This window comes from Lithobates pipiens, unplaced genomic scaffold (genome assembly GCF_037356315.1).
Source record: "Lithobates pipiens isolate NorthernLeopardFrog02 unplaced genomic scaffold, aLitPip1_a1.2 Scaffold_8, whole genome shotgun sequence".
NCBI classification, from domain to species: domain Eukaryota; kingdom Metazoa; phylum Chordata; class Amphibia; order Anura; family Ranidae; genus Lithobates; species Lithobates pipiens.
The window spans coordinates 145,479,961-145,493,751 of NW_027507903.1; the positions used below are offsets into that span (position 1 = coordinate 145,479,961).

The 13,791-nt window shown below is 38.9% G+C and overlaps 1 protein-coding gene across 1 annotated transcript in view; it reads left to right on the forward strand.

Annotated features, from left to right (window-relative positions):
• EXOC4 (exocyst complex component 4) overlaps positions 1–13,791 on the forward strand; it is a 716,245-nt gene that overhangs the window by 177,626 nt on the left and 524,828 nt on the right. Inside the window, exon 8 of the mRNA XM_077471880.1 lies at positions 7,399–7,544. Coding sequence (XP_077328006.1) covers positions 7,399–7,544 — 146 coding nt within the window. The remainder of the gene's footprint in view (positions 1–7,398; positions 7,545–13,791) is intronic.

Below are 13,791 nucleotides of genomic sequence, written 5' to 3' on the forward strand. Positions count from 1 at the left end.
GACTCTGTGAGCTTTTTATTGTTTGTTTCCTTGTTGCAGATTATCCCTCACTTTCTTTTTGGTAAAATGTTGTCACCAAAACATAAAGGGAAAATCGATCTGAGCCCAAGGGAGCAATAAAACATGACAGTAGTTCTAACCTTTCCCCATTTTGTTCACGACTAAAGAAAAAGTTTTGGGTATGGATCTACTTTTTTATTCTGTCCAGGAGCTGGGACTGAAATCTGGCTTTATTTTGCAGAGCTGCAATAAAATTCCACCATTCTTCAATGACTGGACTTAAAACTAAATACGGGTATAACATAGTGCAAAATTAGAGTTTGCCTTTAAAAACAAAGAGCAAATCAAGTATGCTACAGTATGGATCAACCATAAAGTATTGCCAATTTGTTCGGTATCCCCCTATTTAGGAAGGAAGGAGGAACATGGGGTTTGTAGAGTAGATAGTTATAAAGATAAGGAATACGTCAGGTATGGCATTTGGGGATAAGCATGGAGGAAAAGGGGGGGAGGGTAACATATATGTATTTTGTTAGTGTATTTAGCTGTTTGCCTGATGATCTGATTTTAAACTCACTTTATTTTTATAAAAGGGACAGAAGGAATGGGGTGTTGCTACATAGAGTGGGTTCAGTGAAATAGGGGGAAGTCAATGAAATATATTTATTTAAACTATACATGTATTTATGCAAATATATGCTATATATTCTTATATATTATACTCCCTGCTGTACATTCAGGAATCATTTACGTGTAGTACAGATTGATGTACATACACATTTTTGCAAGGAGCATTCACACAGTACATGTACCATAGACTTCAATATATTTGGAGGGAATCTATCACTCAAACATTTGGAAGGCAGGGCTGAATGACAGCCTGTCATTTCTGCCAGAGTACATTGTATTTTATAATAATAATAAAAGCTCTGACCCGTGTAGGAACTCTTAGTTTTAACATTTCCCGCTGAAGATGACAAATAAAATGTCAATTCTTTGTCCAGTATTCCCATATAATAAACTCTGCCCAGGAATCAACTATCAAAACTTATTTATGTCGTTTGGTTTTTCAGTTCTTTTGCTTCCGAGGCGTAAAAGAATACACATTGCTTCCACCTTCGCTGCTGTCAGGGTAAAATTGACGTGTACCCTCCCTGTGTCAGGCCGAGGGTTAATTGTTAAAATAGTCTTAATAAGTGAAAGCGTTGGATGTTGAAACTTCTTTGCCGGAAGCCTTTTAGAAGAGTTTATGGTGCTTAAACAATTTAATGCCCTCTCCCAGAGTTTCCTAAAGTGCTTTTGTAAAAGTAAGGTTTTAATTTTTGTTTTCATTGAGTTAAGAAACATTAGCAAATCTACATTAATGGCGTTTCTAATTGAACAATTGGCATTCCTAATGGATTTAATTCTGCTGGCAGCTATTTCATTACTTAAATTACCCTCAATGCTTTGCTAATAATGTTTCCTTGTTTTTCTTGGTTTTAGTACAGTATCAGCTCACATAGTTTTATTATTAAAAACATGCAAATACATTTATATTCCCCAGCAAATGAGTACCCATTCTGGGCAGATGAGGGATTCTGATTATCAAAATCAAATATTTATGCAGCAAATTCAGTCATCAGTAGCCCTTTGTGTTTTTCTTATTTTTTTTTTTTTCTATTGTGATTGTGGTTTTCCAGCCTTCAAGTGGATAGCAGCTCAGAAACTTTAGGGTTTATTTTCTAAAGCTGTAGAGTGCAAAATCAGGCTCACTTCTGCATAGAAACCAATCGGCTTCTAACCTCAGCTTGTTCAATTAAGTTTTGGTAATAAAACCTAGAAGCTGATTGGTTTATATGCAGAAATGAGACTGATTTTGCACTCTGCAACTTTAGTAAATAAGCCCCAATGTTTCCTAGGTGAGTTTTCATCTGAGGCTTAAAATGATAATCAAAGGTGACCCATGTCCTGCAGGTACTAAAGGCTGTGGTATTGTTCTAAATCTGGGCCACGGTTTTGTTAATGGGGTATCTGATGGGGTTCCCTTTGAGTTCTTCAGTGTATTTACTCCGTACAGTCATGTACCTCCTTACTCTGCTTGAAGGAACTTTGCAATGCAAAGGTTTCAGGAATAATTTCCATGTAAGCAATTTTCTTTGTTATTGAGTCATTTAGCTTATATGTTGTATTATAGTTCAACGGCAAACTAAAAATTGTACTAACGCTAATCACAAACTATGGCAATATATATTTATCTTATTGTATACTATTTTTCTAATTTTCCATATGTACAATTTGTTATTATTGTAAATATTCCGGCATATATGCATTTTTGTACCACCTTTTGTACCAAATAAAAATAGTTTGTAAACAAATCACAGTTCTAAAAAATATCTGAATAGCAGAGTTTTTTGTAAACTTTTTTTTTTTTTTTTTTTTTTTTTTTTTACAATTGCAGTTTCATAGACACGCGAACAACCTTTGGCTGGAATTCTGCTTTAGCTATAAGTTGAACTATGCTTAAAATGTCTCCTCCTGCTATCTATCCAGCCAAACCTGTGTAAAAAAGATGTATATACTTACCTAGTTTTAGGCCTTTCCAGTCCAGCCATGTGATCTCTTCTGTATCAGTGAGCAGTAGCTGCAGGGAACAAGAGGAAGTGCTCAAAACCAGCTGGAAATTTCAACTGATGGTACTTCCTCCTGCTCCCAGCAGTCATTGCTCACTGACACAGGGGATCACATGCCTGGACCAGAGCAGACTAAAAATAGGTAAGTATGCACATCTTTTTTACACAGGTTAGGCAGGTTAGGCAGGATAGGTAGAAGGGTGGAGGGAACATTTTTAGGCATAGTTGATGTTAAGTTGGAATCGTACTTGAACTTCTATATCAGCTTTTTTTAAATCGGGGTACCTTCAGGATTCTTCAGGGGTGCCTTGGAAAAATGTCTAAAAGTTGCCCAAAAATTGTATACCAGTCAGTGGGTAAAGCTTGCTTTTTGGTTATAAAAAGCCACAGATCTTCATTGTGCACCATTGCTTCCTCCCAGCCACCAGTGTCCTAACAACTAATGATGTCATCAGTTCAAAAGGAGGACATTGGCACCTGCACACCATCTTTTTTTTGTCCTTCTCTGTCACTGGGGTCACATTAGTTGAGTGAGAAAGGGAAACTGAGGGAGAAGAGAAACATTGGAATACTAGTCAATATCAGTGCGTAAAGGTGTACTTGCTTTGGAAGAATAAATCACCTCTAACAATGGCTGTCCTACAGGTGTTATGCAGGACTTTTGACTGTTCTTTTCTACCTCCTCATGGCTTAGTGCCTAGCCTGCTTAATACATCCATGTGAGAGCTAATATACTCATTGACTATTTATACACAGACACTAATTGTGATTTAAAAAGCCACACATGTGGGAAATGAACCTTTCATTGCCATTTTAACCTGTTTGTGCCACCTTCTGTGTCTGTACCAAGCCAAACATTCCAGGGTATGTAAACTTTTGATCAGGGTCATTTGGGTGATTTCTGTCATCATTATGATTTAAAAATGATCCAAAAACACTATGTGATAATAAATAGCTTCATGTGATGGCTATCCTTAAATAAATTAGTTTTTTGGCATGATCAGTCATATTTTCAATATTAATGCTAAAATTTGACAATATCTGCCAGGGTATGCAAACTTTTGAGCACAGATGTGTGTATTTCCTCTAGCATTTATAGCCAGATATTTTATTCTCTCTGTCATCTGAAAATATGAGTCTTTGAAACAATATCACGAGAAGACCGTTTCCATCCATTATTTATCAGCTAGTAAATAAGCCTTGCTGATATCATTGTTATCCTGAATATAGTCTTCTTGGACGTCTTTACAACCGGTTTCTAAATAAGAATTCCTTCTTTGTGAGCTGCCTAATATTGTCTTGTTTGTGTATGTGTGTCTGTGTTTTTATATACACACACAAGCAATTTGACTTATGTTCTCCTCTACTAAATGTAGCCTTCTAGGCCTTCTGTAGGACATGTTTGTAAAAAAAAAAAAATTACTGTGTGGAAGTTAATAAAAACATGTGTGTGTGTGTGTGTGTGTGTGTGTGTATATATATATATATATATATATATATATATATATATATATATATATATATATTGCTCAGCATAAATGAGTACACCCAACAGATTTGTCAGAAAACCTTTACTTTCCTTGCAGAATCAACATTTCCTATGGGACACTGTCCGGTTCCGACCGGTGCGCGCCGATGTACGTTGGCAGAATGGCATCGCTTGGCAAATGGGCTTATCTGTACAGCCCTTTAAATTTGGCGCTGTGCCATTGCATGCGTGCCGGCCGGGACCTCCTTGAGTCGGGTCGTGGGTCCTGCAGACTTGATCGCCGCAGGGATATGATAATCTCACGGGGAGGAACAACGGGGAGCTTTTGTTGTGTATAGTGCAAAAAATAAAAACCCAAGGGGTGATCAAATATCACCAAAAGAAAGCTCTATTTGTGGGAAAGAAAAGGACCTCAGTTTTGTTTGGGAGCCTCCTCGCACAACCGTACAGTTGTCAGTTAAAGAGACGCAGTGCCGAATCGCAAAAAGTGCTCTGGTCAGGAAGGGGGTAAAATCTTCCGGGGCTGAAGTGGTTATACTACAGAATACTCCCACAAATGCGGCCCATTGACTGCAGCCAAGATTTGGTAGTTTGCAAACACAAAGTATTTTTCCTAACAAATTCTTTCAAGACCATGTTTCAAAAATAAATACACCCCAATGAAAGTTTTAGGAGCAAAGCTAAATTTTAGATGACAAAACCCTAATTAACAATAATTCAACTACAGGTGAGTCTAATTATTCATTAAACGGGTATCCAACAGACAGTTGATTATAAAAGGGTGTTACAAAGAAAACACCTTCCCACAAAGAGAAATGTCACAAGGCCTAAGAAAGAAAATAATTTCTTTACACAAGAAAGGTGAAGGCTACAAGAAGATCAGCAAAGCTTTACTTATCAGTCAGATTACTGTAGCAAAAGTGATACAAAAATGTAATGAAGATGGAACTGCAACCACAGAGACATCCAGGCCGTTCACGGAAGTTAACACCTCGACAGGAGCGTCTTCTGATGGGAAGGGTTGAAGAAAATCACCATGCAAGTTTACTGCAGTTAGCTAAAGTAGTAGAAAGCCAAACTGGGGTGATTGCTTATAGTGACACAATACAGCATACACTGCAGAGGAATGGCATGCATGGATGTCATCCAGGAAGGAAGCCTCTCCTAAAGCCCATGCACAAAAAAGCCTGCCTATAATTTGCCAGGGCCCATGCTGAAAAAGAAGATTACTGGAACTCTGGAGTGATGAGACCAAGATAAATGTTTTTTGGAACTTATGGCTTCAAAACTGTATGGCGCTGCAAAGGTGAGGCGTACAAAGAAAAATGCATGATGTCTACAGTAAAACATGGTGGTGGCAGTGTCCTTCTGTGGGGTTGCATGAGTGCTGCTTGTATAGGGGAGCTGCATTTCATTGTTGGTGTCATGAATTCACAGATGTACTTGGTTGTTGCGCACTGGGTGGAAGTTATTCAGTTGCCAAGTATATCTCCTTATCTGAACCCAATCGGACACCTATGGAGAATTATGAAGAGACAAGTTAAGCATCACTCTCCATCCAGCATTCAGACTCTGAAAGAGGTCGTTCTTGAAGAGTGGAAAAAGATAGATGTTGCAATATGTCGCCAACTGGTTCGTTCCATGCCTAGAAGACTTGGTGCTGTCCTTGCAAATCATGGAGGTCATACAAAATACAAGATGATTTTGTTGTGGGTTGTATTCATTTTTGCATCAACTAATTTGAGTACAACTGAAGATTTTGCAATCTAAGTTATATTAATAACCTTACTTTCATGTAATGAGCTAAATAAATGTTCTATAAAACTGTTTGTTGAAAAAATTTGAAATAGTGCTTGTGTTTTATTGGGATATTCAGATCTTACTTTTCAAAAGGGTGTACTTATTTATTCTGAGCACTGTGTGTGTGCATGTATATGTATGTAATATATATATATATATATATATATATATATATATATATGTGTGTGTGTGTGTATATATGTATGTATGTATGTGTATGTGTGTGTATATATATATATATATATATATATATATATATATATATATATATATATATATATTATATATTCTAAAAATCTCATAAGCTGAACCAAATTGCTTTTCTTTAAAAATGTTAATCTTGCCAACACCATGAACAGTCTAAAACTAGATGCAATGTGCAGGAGGCAAGTATTTTTTTTTTTTTTAAGAAAATTATGTTTGATATATTCTCAAAGTAGAACAAAAGTGATTTTTTTTTTTTTTTTTTTGCCATTCAGGATAGAGTAAGGAAAGGTTTGTTATCTCTGCCAGCATTTGAAGATGTCCCCTCTATTTCCGTTCTGATGACCATTTCAAATTTGCCATTTTCTTTCTCTTCAGTACTTGGTGATAATGGGTACCACGGGTGAAAGAGTGAATCTCCCTAACAGGAACACAGACCACAATAAAAACCTTATATTTCTAATCACTCTACATGAAGTATACATTTTGCTATGCTTTAGGTTGTTCCAGAGTTCAAAACCACTTGAAGTGGAAATAAAAGTTTGTTGGTTTGGGTTTTCCCTTTTGTTACTCCACAGTCAACATTGCCATCTTCCTAAATGCTTGGGCCAATGTTGGTATCTCCATCCTTCATCAAGAGCTCGGCCTGTCCTAATACAAATCCCATGCATGCACGATAGAGTTGTACCTTCTTAGTATTAGATATCACTTTTTGGTCACTAGTAACCCACACTGCACTGGACACATGCAGCAGGCTTTGTTATAGGAAAAAAGATTGGTTGCCAAAACAGTAAGGCTGGATTCACATCATTGTGAATTGGATGCAGGATCCCCAAATCGCAATAGCAGGAGATTTTGACTGTCTCTTTATGGAGTCGGTTCACACATCTCTGTAGCGGGTCCAGTGCGTTTTACACTTTTGGTCCATTTCAGGTCCGAATTCAGCCCAAAATTCTGTCTGATATCGGACCTGAAACGGTGGATCGGGATGCACCGGACCCCTGCTGTGAGGCGCATACGGCTCATATGTGAACTGAGCCTTAGAAGGGTTTTTCTGGTCATAAGAGGAATACAAAGTCTCTTCCACAGAAAGAGGGGGCTAGAAAATAATTTTTCATTATTTTTCATTGTGAAGTTACCCTTTAGGTATAAGCTTGTTTTTGAGGACTTAATATTAACAATGTTAAGCATCAATTACTTTGTTACCAAACAAAAACTTTATTTTACATTTGTTTTGGAAATTGTGTTTTGTGACAGGTTTTTAAGTGATACTGACTAATGTTTTTTGTGCAGATTTTGCTCACTGAATATCTTGACATGAAGAACACCAAGACGTCATCAGAACCATCAGCCCAGCTCAGCTATGCTAGCACTGGCAGAGAGTTTGCAGCTTTTTTTGCTAAAAAGAAACCCCAGAGGCCAAAGAATTCTCTTTTCAAGTATGTGTGATTGCGCTTTTCCCAAATTTATATACAGTAATATGCTTAATTTAAAGTGTATGATCTTTTTATTCTCATAGCCCATTGGGTTGAATGAAAAAAAAAACTTGGTGTATATACCCAGCTTTACATGACTGGACATGCAAACAAATGTTCTCATCTTTGAACGTTTGCAAGTTGAACATTCGTAGGTAGATGAAATAATGTAATTTCTTACTGTGTACTTCTGTTTCTTTGTAAGGTCAGCCCAAACCTCTGCTTTCTCCCTTCTGTTTGGAATGAGCAGTGCACACCAGTTGCTGTCATGTTCACTGCTGCATGCACACTACAGATGCCATAGTTCATGGTCCTTAGTAAAAGACAATGGTCCATGGTCCAGAGTAACAGAGTAAGAAACGATGGCTATGTTCCTATAGATATTTAGTGGGACTATAGGAAAAAAAAATGAATTTTGGTGATGAGGAGGAGGCTGAGAGCCATGAAAGTTTAAGCATATGTATTAAATACATATTTTTTTGTTTTTTAAAGCCTAAGGGTCCTTTCACACGGGGCGGATCAGTTCTGATCCGCCCCGTGGATGTCCGTTTGCTCAGCGGGGATCACTCCGCCGATCCCCGCTGAGCAGGGAGATGACAGGTCTGTCTCCGCACACTGTGCAGGGACGGACCTGTCACAGCGCCGCTCTCCCCTATGGGAGATCGGATGACGACGGACCGCAGTGCCCGTCGTCATCCGATCCGATCCGCAGACGGATGGAAAAATAGCTTTTTCCTCCGTCACACTTTTTCGGATCGGAGCGGGTCGGATGTCAGCGGACATGTCACCGCTGACATCCGACGCTCCATAGAGCTCTATGGAGCACCCGTTCAGGTCCGCCTGAAAAACTGACAGGCGGGCCTGAACGGGACGTTAGTGTGAAAGGGGCCTAATGCCGCGTACACATGATCGAATGCCGGACCACAGTACGCCAGACAATTCGATCGTGTGTGGGCTCCAGCGGACTTTTTCATCGTAAAAGTCCGGCAGACTTAGAAAGTAGTTTTGACTCAAAATATGTCTGCCAGACTTGGCTTTAAGCGGACAATCCGTTCGTCAGTGTGCTAGTCCAGCGGACTAAGAATCACGCATGCTCTGAAGCAAGTACGAGAAGGAAGCTATTGGCTACTGGCTATTGAACTTCCTTTTTCTAGTCCCGTCATACGTGCTGTACATCATCGTGTTAGCAATCGCCGGACTTTCCGAGTTTCCGTGTGTGGCCAAGTCCGTTCGTTATTAAGTCCGGGAGATTGTTTGCCGGACCAAGTCTGCCGGACAATTCGATCGTGTGTACGCGGCATTAGTCTACTTTTATTTTAACAATAAATGTCATCTTGTATTTGCCTCCTAATGGACTGTTTAACCACTTTCAGACCGGACCAATTTGCTGGTCAAAGACCAGACCACTTTTTGCGATTCGGCACTGCGTCGCTTTAACTGACAATTGCGCGGTTGTGCGACGGGGCTCCCAAACAAAATTGACGTCCTTTTTTTCCCACAAATAGAGCTTTCTTTTGGTGGTATTTGATCACCCCTGCGGTTTTTATTTTTTGCGCTATAAACAAAAATAGAGCGACAATTTTGAAAAAAACGCATTATTTTTTACTTTTTGTTATAATAAATATCCCCCAAAATATATATAAAAAAAACATTTTTTTCCCTCAATTTAGGCCGATACGTATTCTTCTACATATTTTTGGTAAAAAAAATCGCAATAAGCGATTATTGATTGGGTTGTGCAAAAGTTATAGCGTTTACAAAATAGGGATAGTTTTATAGCATTTTTATTAATAATTTTTTTTTTTTTTTTACTAGTAATGGCGGCGATCTGCGATTTTTATTGTGACTGCGACATTGTTGGGGACCCATCGGACATTTTTGACACATTTTTGGGACCATTGTCATTTATACAGTAATCACTGCTATATAAATGCAGTGATTCCTATGTAAATGACACTGGCAGTGAAAGGGTTAACCAGTGGGTGGCAGTGTAGGGGTTAAGTGTTCCTAGGGGTGTGTTACTAACTGTGGGGGGGTTGGGCTTTCATTTAGTGTACACTGATCTCTGCTCCAATCACATGGAGCAGAGATCAGCGTCACTAGTTGCTAGGCAGAATGGAAAAATTTTGTTTACACAGCATTTCCTCCATTCGGCCGCTCCGTGAGACATTCGCGGGGATGCCCGCGGCGATCGAGTCCGCGGGTCCCGCGACCGGACTCACGGGGGTCCCGACCAGCGCAGGGCGGCATCGAATATTGGACGTACCTGTACGCCAATATGCCTGCCCGTGCCATTCTGTCGACGTATATCGTCGTGCGCTGGTCGGGAAGTGGTTAATATACCATTGAAAAAAAAAATGGTTGATCTTGTCAGAAATTCATAGCTGCCTTTCGCCCTGTATACATTTTCTGGGTTGTCTTAAGGAGTCTAATTGGTGCTCTCAGTTTTTTCTTTGGGACTACAGATTCCTTATTGTTTGTTACAAGGGCCGTGAGCAGGGCTGACACTACTTAGGCCACAAAAATGCTGTGCGTTGTCAGCCTGCAACAGGACAGGAGTTTATTTCTGGATGATCAGCAGATTTTTTTTCTTGTATTTGCAGTTTCTATAAAGGGATGAAACATGATAATATATGTATGTATTGCAGAGATGTACTGCATATGTTTGTTTTTCTTTTGCTATGACATACACTTTAAGTCAGCAACACATCACATTTTAAAGTGTATTTCCATTTTTACAGTCAAATTTAAGAAACTAACGCTATATGTTTAGGTGCTCCTATTCACACAGCTTACATTAAATATAATTTTTAAAACAATATTTCTAGTTGTTTCTTTGGAGCAGATTTATACATCAGACTCAATGGGAAGCTTTTATTCCTTTGAAAAGATGGCAATGTGATAAAAGAGGCAGATGTAGGGGCATTTTTGAGGGTGCATTAACATAAATCGTAGAACCCTGAGATATTTAACTCTGTCAGGACAGACTATGTTCAGATCTTGTTTGCAAGTGCTAAAGAGATTTGCTAGCACAGTAAAGGCAGGGTTAATTATGCTAAACCTTACTCATCAACCCCTTCTTTAAAATGGAAGATAAACCTAAGTCTAACTATTCTTGAAAATGTTCTCTTCCCCCACCTCTTACCTATCATGCCTAACCTGTATAAAAAAAGATGTATATACTTGCCTATTGTTAATCTGCATCGATCTGGTCGCATGATCCTAAAGCTCTAGCTCAGGGAGCTTTCCACAATATCACTGTGTGTTAGTGGAGAGGTATAACTTTTTTTTGGCTATACTTCTCCTATGAATCGCGGTCGTGCAGTGAGTTTTGCATTCTTGTGACCCGTTTTCAGCTGACAGCAGGCTTCACTTCTGTGGCTTATATCACAGAGGCTGTCCAGGCTATGAAAAGATTCCCAACCATATGGTCAGGATCCACCCAGAAGCCTGGATCAACACCTGGCTCAGGCTCTCAGTGATCGATTTTTTTTGTTTGCATAAAGCCATGCTTCTATAAAAAAAAAAAACTGAAAAAATTATTTAAAACATTTTGCTTAACTTTTTCTAAGTTATGTTCTGTTAATGGGAACATCTAACAACTATAAAGTGTTTTCCATATTGGGCTGCAAAATCGGAAATGCACTTTTGGATACAAGCACATGGCTGTCTGCGGCCATACAGGGTAAGTTTTGGGCATATTTCCCTGCGGATGTTGTGTGCAGCTGTCTCATTGACATGGATGGTACACTGAAGACACAGTGTTCTGCATACAGCTATTTTTATCAGTGGGATGGTTGTTCACAGCACCTTCAGGGAAATGCATCCAAATTTTAGGCTGTTTGGTAACAGAAGATCGTGTGCATGTATTTTACCTTTCCAGGCCTCACAAGTGTTGTGTCTGCATTATAATCTGCTGTTTAAACCCCACTCCTCCTCTACCCAAAATGTGCAATCTTAGCTGACGAAACAGCACTGTTTGTGACCTTTAAATACCATAGTTTGGTAAGTTGTTTAATTGAAGGGTTCATAATTGGGGGCATTTTCTGTCAACATTGACAAAGCAAAAAGGCTGTTTAGATTAGGCATTAGGTATATAACCTTGCTTATTAAGAGAAAAGTGACAACGTCTGTGTAAAGCCCCACACCTTGATTTCTTTATCCCTGGCCCTCCTGCGCTGCTCCCCTACTTGTTCTTGTGGTCAGCTCTCGGTCTTCGGGCTGCAGAGAGCTGGCAGCTGTCATCTACAGACCCTCTGTTCTGCCCCTCCAGCGCTCAGTGCAGTGCTGGGCTGTGAAGGGGATGGGAGTGACTGGCTCAGGCTCTTATGGCAGGCATACATGGTCGAATTTCTTTTCAAAATCAGAATTTTTTTTTTTTTTTCGTGATCTGATGATGCCACCATTGATTTTCGAAATTCATCCAACCCATCATTGATTAGAAAATCGTTAGTTTTTCAAAAAATTTCCAAATTTGATTTAAAATCGGCTGTTGCTGCAGCCCACTAATGGGGCAAAATTCATAAGAAAATTCTTAGATATGATTTTCGAAATTAAAATTCTTTTGGAATTCGAACTGTGTATGGCCAGTATTAGGGATCTTTTTGGAGCCTGGGCCAGCCCTGTGATGTCAGCTGACAGCAGGTCACAGGAGTGTAGAACGAACTGTACTCCTGTGATCCATAAGAAAAGTACAGCCAAACAAAGCAATGTAATTAATTATAATTGTTTTATGATGTCTTCAGAATAGATGGTGGTCAAAATTTTGTGCAATGTTAATAAAATTTCTGCAGAAAACAATTTTAACTTAAAATATTTCTGTAAATATATGTTCACAGTTGCTATTGGCTGAATTAAAATGTTTGCAAAAAAATCAAGGTAGACGAAAAACAGACGTTGCATGCACAACAGACTTCAAATTCTCTTCTGCAGGGAAGAATAGGAAAAAGCAAGCATAGAAAAGCCTATTAGCTGGCCACATGAAACATTTAGGGTCAATTAACACCATGTGCTGGCATGCATTTATTATCAAATGCCAATGTATATACAGTATCTCATAAAAGTGAGTACGCCCCTCACATTTTTGTAAATATATATTATATATTCTAACATGTCATGTGACAACACTGAAGAAATTACACTTTGCTACAATGTAAGGTAGTGAGTGTACAGCTTGTATAACAGTATAAATCTGCTGTCCCCTCAAAATAACTCAACACACAGCCATTAATGTCTAAACAACTGGGAACCCCTAAGTGAAAATGTCCAAATTGGGCCCAAAGTGTCAATATTTTGTGTGGCCGCCATTATTACCAGCGCTGCCTTAACCGTCTTGGGCATGGAGTTTATTTTTGTGAGATACTGTACATTGTAAAAGCAATATATTTCAGTAGGAGCAGTTTACACAAGTGATGATGAAAAGTTGAACAGACCTTATTTTGCACATAAATGTAGCAGTCAAAACAATCAGTTGAAGTCTTTTTTACAAATAAAGCTTAGTTATGTTTAAAAAAAATAATTGTACACCAGCACATGTTAAAACCCAGTGCGTCACTAAAACGCATGTCAACACACATGCTTTTATGTGCGCTCAACTCACATAATATAGTTTGAATGGATCCTTAAAGGAGTTGTAAAGGCAGAAGGTTTTTTATCTTAATGCATTCTATGCATTAAGATAAACAACCTTTTGTGTAGCAACCTCCCCAGCACCCTCTAATTACTTACCTGAGCCCCATCTTTCTCCAGCGATGTCCACAAGTGTCTAAGATGTCCGGGACACTCCTGATTGGCTGAGACAAAGCAGTTGTACTATTACCTCCAGCGGCTGTCAATCAAAGTCAGTTAGCCAATTAGGAGGGAGAGGGGCCGGGTCGGGGGTCCGTGTCTGAATGGATACACAGAGATCCCATGGGCTCAGTTCGGGTGCTCCCATAGGAAGCTACTGGCTGAGGGGGAAAGAGGCACCCAAAAAGAGGAGGATTTGGATTGCTCTGTGCAAAAGCAACTGCATAGAGGAGGTAAGTATAACATTTAAAAAAAATTAAAAAATAACAAAGGCTTTACAATCACTTTAAATTGCATGCCAACAAAAAAATATTTACCAGTTACTAATATAACCAAAAAATATGCTTTCTTAAGCTCAGATTCTGACTGCTTTGCAACCTCCACTCTTGATGCTATCAACTACCTTTACTTATCTTATTACATG